Raw genomic sequence first — 6,966 nt, 5'->3', positions numbered from 1 at the left:
AGAGCCTTGCCGTCAATGGGAAGCCCAGTGATCATGGCAAAGTCCTCCAACGTCACTGTTAGCTCGCCACAAGGGAGATGGAAGCTGTGTGTCTCCGGCCGCCAACGATCGACGAGGGCGGTGAGAGCTGAATGGCACATCGACGGCGTCACGCGCTTGAGCTGAAGAACAAACGGTAGCAGGCCGGCACGCTCAAAGTACGGCTCGTAGCGCATGTCATATTGCATTTGGTTTTCCGTCGTGTGGCTCCTAAAGCGGACGACAACAAGTTTCTGTAACAATTGAGAAAATATGTCAGAAGCTTCCTTCATTCAAAAAATAGCATGAAAATTGTTACCTCTCCACGCTCGATAGCACGAGCACGATGGTCCTTGTCAAAAGCAAGGTCAAGCCCCGTATACAAACGCCCATTGTCCTCATCCTCGGCCATCCTAACAAATATATAAATTTTTCACTTATTAGACAACATCGTCTATACATATGAATAAAAAAAACTAAAACCAAACATCTACAATTATAAACTGCAAAATATGAAAATACAATACTATTAGTATGCATTCTCCATCACAACAAAAAGCATCTATATGAAATACACACATTTTCACACTATGCATTAACCACCTACAAATTTTGCAAAAAAATCATCCTCATAATTTTACAATGCATTAACCATCTAAGAATTTTGCAATGCCTTCATCCTCACAATCTTGCATTCACCATACAGAAAAACTTCTCATACAATTCATATCTACATAACAAAAGAAAATTGACCAACATATATGCATTCACCAACATATCCTCACATATCTCGCAATGGTTTCACCCACACATCCTTTCATAAGCCTACTACTAAATCATATACTACTAAACAACTAAAACATCATAAAAAAATCAACACCAAAACCTAGGTTGTACCCAGTGCCAAAAATAGCTTCAAAAATAAAAAGGCATTTCGAAAACTGATCGGAGGGAATGGAGGAGCTTACTGGCCTCTTCGATTTGCCCCAAAGATCCGCGAAAATGGTGGAGAGAAGAGGGAGATCGAGGGAGGGGATCGGGAGGAGAGAGGCGCCGCTCGCCTCTGTTCGACTCGAGGGGAGGAGGAAGAACGGGTTGGTGGGTGGGGTAGGGCCCGCCCGCAGCCACCAAGCACGAAAGGCACCTACCGCCGCCCGATCTGGCGGTAGGCTACTTAGACCTACCGCCACGGCCAATGGCGGTAGCCACTTATCCACGTCAGCAGGCAGACGGCGGCGTCGACGTTGACCCGGTCCCTACCGCCAGAGCTGGTGGCGGTAGGGTGTTCTAGCCTACCGCCAGCTCAGGTGGCGGTAGGAAAAGGGTCAGATCCAAAAAACTTTCCAAAGAGGGGTCAGATGCGGCTAAACATGCACAAAAGGGTCAAAACAGTGAATTTGGCCCCTTCTCGTCGGAGCAAACGACCACATCAACAAAGAGGCAGCACAAACCACAAACACATGCCTACAAACAAACATAGAAGTTCTCCATACTCCAACTGTGAATATGGGAGGTCGGACGGATCATACTGATTTGACAGCTTCTGATTCATAGCATTCCAACAAGCACGGGCGATAAATCACATTAAAATACTTGCTATTTTGAGGAGTGGGGGGTGTTGCAGAAAATGACGATGCATCATACGTCCGCCAGGACTTGACAAAATCCCATTCCCTGTCTGTCGTTGCCATTGCAACGGCAACAGCGAGTAATTTGCTGGAGCACATTCGCTATGTGGGTCATCGGCGGATTAGAGTGGGTAAATGGAGACGCCCTACACGCTTCTGTAGTCAATGGCAGTGACTTCCTCCTCAGGAGCATCAAGATCATTGTACCTGCAAGCAGGATCGATAACAGGTTATGCGATGCTCATGGAACGGACAAGTGCAGCGTGGAAATAGATTCAATATTATTTTTACAGAAGAGATTGCTTCCACAAGAGTGAGATATACAACAGAGTGATGATGATTCATCGTTCTCAACAAAAATGCATGAGGCCAAACTAGTACAGAGTAGCAATTCTGCTAAATGAAGAATCGTTGGTGGTTAAGTATGAAAACATACAAAGGCTGAAGATAAAATTCAGCATAGCAACAAAAGAGCCGTTACATGTAACACAAAGCACCTCAATAAAGATTTTGGAATCTTGCTTATCTAATCCTTGAGAAAGTACAGAAAACTAGAGGAGTATCACTGACCTTCGCAAAGGACGAGGATCAAGCGGAAAATGCGGATACATGGGCATCATTGGTTCAGGCATCAAAGGTTTCTTCTTATGCTGAGCACCATTCGGTCTTGGAGGTCTTTGCTCTCGCATCATTTGAACGGCCATATCTGGTGGTATAGGAACAAATGGTCCCAATGGGCTAAAACAAGGGCAGCCAATGTTAGCACTCTGCCTGCACTTCATACGCCTTTCCATAAAAAGAAAATAAGTGAATTAATAGTTAATCAGCATAACATAACCTACCCAGCACCAGGCAGAGGGACTAGAACTGTTGGAGGGGCGTCAGGGATAAGTGGGGCATCTGAACCCTGCTCATCTGGTATTCTTCTCATTCTGCCACTGTCCTGCATATAGGACATGGGGTTTAAACAAAAAATTGTAACACTGCAGCTTTATCATTTCAATAAACATGACTGCTGCTTCGCATGTAATTTCAATGAAGGCAAAAATGGCAATGCAAAACACAAGCAAAAAGGTTACCGGGGTTGTGATGAAACCTGAATACTATCACAAGGTACAAGAAATTAAAAGTTTGCAGAAAGTAATATGTAAACTTCGTAAACCATACGAATAACTAATTGTTAACATTTTCTGGTAAAAACTGGTTACAAGTAAACTTCAGGTAACCGGATATGGGAGGCAATCTTCTCTTTTACATTGACCTTTTGTTATTTTGACAACAAAACGGTATGCAGGAATAAGTAGCTACTTTATTTCTTACTTCCTCCGTTCCAAGATATTTGAAGTTTTAGGTTTGTCCTAAGTCAAACTGGTAAAATTTTGTATAAACTTGATCAGACTTAAGGAAGTTTGACTTAGGATAAACCTAGAAATTTTGAAATGGAGGGAGTATCTACAAACAGCACCTGTCCTAATTTGTTGTATGTATTCCAAGAAATCTGAATAGATAGCTAAATGTACCAAGCCACTAAATAACTAAATGATGCGAAGATTCTTACTTGTTCAGATTGCTGCATAACTGGCTTTCCACCTGGGGCATTTGGATCACTGCACCAAAAAGAAATTACATGAGAAAAGTCATAACACGTTTGAAAATTGTTTTAGCTGTAGTTTAATCTGATTATACTGAAACATACTTCATGTAATTTTGGAAATAGATATCATCTTGGACACTCAAAGTTAACACAGAGACCAAGTCAGGATGCTTGAGCTTTAGATGCTTGTGAACAAACTCGGGAGCATGGAAAACTTTTGTACACCCCATGGCTCCACACCCATACTTATAGCCATAATTCTCATCCATAATTTTCTTGACATAAGGTGCCAGAGCTTCAACAGTTGCTGCATCAATTTTGTCCTTGGCAGTCAATACAACTAGAGGATCCTCGCCATTCACCAGTCTTTCGTGCCAGAAGGAATCCAGTTTTTTCTCCCAATCAGCAGCACTGATGTTAAACGCATCGGCACTTTTGTTGTCGGCTCTCACATGACGAAAACCATTTGCGTTTCTCCTCTCAGACATGCCATAGTAATCAACACCATGGACACGCCATAAGTAGGTAAGGAGAGTGTCAAGGAGCTCAACACCATCAAGGCCCTTGACAGTAGTTAAGCCTCGGATAATGACTAAAGGCCCTGCGGATCCAACATGTGATCTGTCATCATCTGGCTTGCCATGATCACCACCAATTGACAGAATGTTTCCGACAATACCCTTCTCCGAGTCAAGCTTTCGCACTAAAGCTAGAGTTTGATCTATGTCAGTTTGAATTCGTCGATACTTTGAACTGACCGGATGAGCTTTCGGAGCAGTTGAAAGTGGTCCAGATTCTTTTGGGGGACCTCTTCCATTCTTTCTTCTCTTGTTACCATAATCTTCACCATTCCCAGAGCTTCCACAGTTGTCATTCCCTGATTTGCTTGATCCATCAGCAGTCATTCCAGGACCACTGGACCAAGACAATCAGGATATCAGCAAAACTAGCAAAATTGTGCAATATATGTAACACAAAATTAGATAGATAGGATTAGAGATGCATCTCACAGGTCCAAAGTTCCACTTCGCAAATCAAGAATTAAACTCTTCGCTGCAGCCTTACAAAACTCATTCCTCCTGAGTTAACAAAATAAGACATGCCAATGATCAGCAAAATTCAACTACCAACAAGAAAAGCTCAACTGAAAATAAGTAGAAAGCATACATAAAAATAAGACATACAACTGTTTCATCTAGTCATGAAGTGTTACAAACATTTTTGGTGCTACTCAACACAGATCGGAGTACCAAAATTTGTGACGGTAAGCAAACTATTTTCAGAAAGAGAGGTAGCAAACGTTTCACCTTTCAATAACAGATAATAAGCTTGTTGGGTGGTACTTCTCTTTCAACCTGCAATTACAGTCAAAAGAAAGAAAAAACCATTAGTTCCTTGAGAGCGTAAAGCTAACGCCTCTAGATGAAAACATTTTAACATACCTAGTATCATCCTTATGGAGATCAAAATAGGCATGTTTCTGTGTAGTAATGTATGCTGTCTTGTATTCTTGGTACCTTGTTAACCATGGAAGGTTTAATCAATCAATTAGGTGGTTCTCAACTGAAAGGGGTTCTAGTACCAGTAGCTCAAAGTAAACTTCTGTTCGATTCTGTTGATTACCTGCTCTCAGCTTCAGCTGGTGAAATATCATCTTCAAGAGCTAGGATAAACTGTTTGTACGTCATTAATCCTTTTCTGAAAATATTCAGAATCATATACAATCACATGCAGTGCAAGTATTGCCTATCAGGGATTCAAAATGGAAACAGAAGTAACCCAAGAGAAAGAGAAAGATAAACAATATAGACATGGCTTGAGAACTTAGGAACTAACATTATAACATACTAAGCAGATCAAACCTATCGGTTATAAGGCAACAATTTCTATACCTTTGGGTTATATTTTGAACCTTACTGGAAGCACCATAGCCAGAGTTAGGCCCATCTGAAATAACAGCAAGTAATACATGATGTGAAAACGCATGAAGCTTGTCTGCTAACACTAGCTGTTGTTTCCTTCTGCATAAGCAGGCTGGCAGTAGAACAGATTAATTCACATGCTTGATACTAAGAATCCAGATGTTGAGGTAAACCCAGAAGTAACAGAACATATCATGTTGACACCACAGGTCTCCCATTTTCCTTTTCCTAAAGTGCACTAACAAAATTAGTGATGTTGACTCCAACTTCTCAAACGCCTAGGAACTAACTATCATACACTTGATTGATCGGGGCAGTTGCTCAAGCTAGGAAGCCCACAAGTCAATAGCTTCAGTTATAAAATAGATACCGTGCATAGTGTACAAACTGTACAACACCATAGTGTGCATAGTGCACGAGATTGAGGGCAGAGCTGACAAATTGTACAGCACCATCACATAGCCCACATACGGATTATCAAACACGCGAAAAGCTTAAACCCCCACAACCCTTTCAAGTCACGTGCTTGAGATGGAAGGCCGTAGGTGAGTGCTCCAAGAGCGAGCAGCTCAACAGACAGCCAAATCACACATGATAGTTACGTACAAGTCTTTGGGCACAAGAATGACAGATGGCAAACAAGTTTTTCATTGACCTCAAATCAAACCCACATGTTTCAAGGTGAATGTGGATCAGCAAGGTCTGACAGCTTAGCCTCGATCAGGCCAAGCTATCGCTTCACTATCTCAAATCATACCACACACCCCGGCCCACAGGCCGAGAACCCTCAAAACTCTGTTTCGCCGATCACGCGAACTTGTCACAGACAGAGACAGAGCGAATCAGGTTGGAAATGCATGCGACCAAGACGTGAAAGCTCATCAGAGTCTGCTCACCTGGAGCGCGATGCCCGGCGAGCCTGCCACCGTCTCCGCCGCGCTCGTACCTACACCAAGCGCCGGCCAGGCACGCCCAGAAACACAGAGATTAGCTTAGAACCGCACGGCGCGGAAGGGCCCAAGTCCCGAAGCCTCACCTCCCGCCCCGCGGTGGGCTGCGTCGGCCAGCCCCATCGTCCCTTCGAGGCCGCTTGGGCGGGTCGGGGGACGGCGACCTCCTCGGCGGGGAGCGGCGCCGCCTCTTCCCGTCGTTTGATCGCGAAGGCGACCTCCGCCGCGGCGGGCCCATGATTTCTGCGGGGCTGGAGCTCCTGGAGGAGCGCGACGAGTCGCTCTCCAAGCGGTAGGTGACGCGCACGGGGCGGGAGGAGCCAACGAGGGGAGGGGGCGGGAGCGGCACGTGCACGCGCTCCGGCGACGGCTTCCCGCGTTCGCGTGGCGAGCGCGAGCGGCGGCGCGCGCCCTGGCCGCCTCCGGGGCTGGAGCTCCTCCCATCGCTGCGCGGCGAGTCGTCATCCATGCGGTGGCCGGCGACACGCTCGGGGCGGGACGAGCCGAGCGGGGGAGGGGGAGGGAGCGCCCGCGCCTGGGCCTGCGCGGCGTCCTTGGAGCGGGAGGCGAGGGCGTCGACGAGGCGCACGGGGCGGGAGGAGCCGAGCGGCGGGGGCGGCGGGAGCGGGGGGCCGTCGTCGTCGTCGGCTTCGTCGGCCCACGAGCGCGCGGGCCCGGGACGCGCGTGGCGATCGCCGGGCGGTGCGGCGAGGAGCGGGCGGACGGGCTGGTCTCCAGGAGAGCGCGGGACGTCCCACGTAGGCCACATTGGCGGGGGAGCACGGGGAGACGCCGGGGGGTTCGGGCTGTGACCGGTACGGCCGGACGGCGCGGCGGCCGGGGTTTAGCAGGCG

General features: G+C 46.7%; 1 protein-coding gene across 1 annotated transcript; it reads right to left on the bottom strand.

The window, feature by feature from the left end:
• Nucleotides 1-1,466: 1,466 nt before the first annotated feature.
• Nucleotides 1,467-6,275, bottom strand: LOC119324128 (serrate RNA effector molecule-like). Its single transcript, XM_037597885.1, has 12 exons — nucleotides 6,199-6,275; nucleotides 6,059-6,108; nucleotides 5,133-5,187; nucleotides 4,864-4,938; nucleotides 4,683-4,757; nucleotides 4,548-4,595; nucleotides 4,251-4,319; nucleotides 3,343-4,155; nucleotides 3,205-3,253; nucleotides 2,489-2,589; nucleotides 2,217-2,384; nucleotides 1,467-1,853 (listed from the first exon to the last, which is right to left on the bottom strand). Exons 4-12 carry the CDS (start codon nucleotides 4,926-4,928, stop codon nucleotides 1,793-1,795), a joined length of 1,449 nt encoding a protein of 482 aa, XP_037453782.1. The 5' UTR covers nucleotides 4,929-4,938; nucleotides 5,133-5,187; nucleotides 6,059-6,108; nucleotides 6,199-6,275; the 3' UTR covers nucleotides 1,467-1,792.
• Between the last annotated feature and the right edge of the window lie 691 nt (nucleotides 6,276-6,966).

Source organism: Triticum dicoccoides, chromosome 6B (assembly GCF_002162155.2).
Source record: "Triticum dicoccoides isolate Atlit2015 ecotype Zavitan chromosome 6B, WEW_v2.0, whole genome shotgun sequence".
In the NCBI taxonomy this organism is placed as follows: domain Eukaryota; kingdom Viridiplantae; phylum Streptophyta; class Magnoliopsida; order Poales; family Poaceae; genus Triticum; species Triticum dicoccoides.
The sequence above is the reverse complement of the archived record's forward strand: the minus strand, read 5'-3'. Positions and strand labels throughout refer to the sequence as shown.

Coding starts and splice junctions, on each gene's coding strand:
- LOC119324128 (XM_037597885.1), bottom strand. CDS start 4,928: ATGACGTACAAACAGTTTATCCTAGCTCTTGAAGATGATATTTCACCA. Junction 4,758..4,863: donor CCAGCTGAAGCTGAGAGCAG/GTAATCAACAGA, acceptor ATGGTTAACAAG/GTACCAAGAATACAAGACAG. Junction 4,156..4,250: donor CGAAGTGGAACTTTGGACCT/GTGAGATGCATC, acceptor GTCTTGGTCCAG/TGGTCCTGGAATGACTGCTG.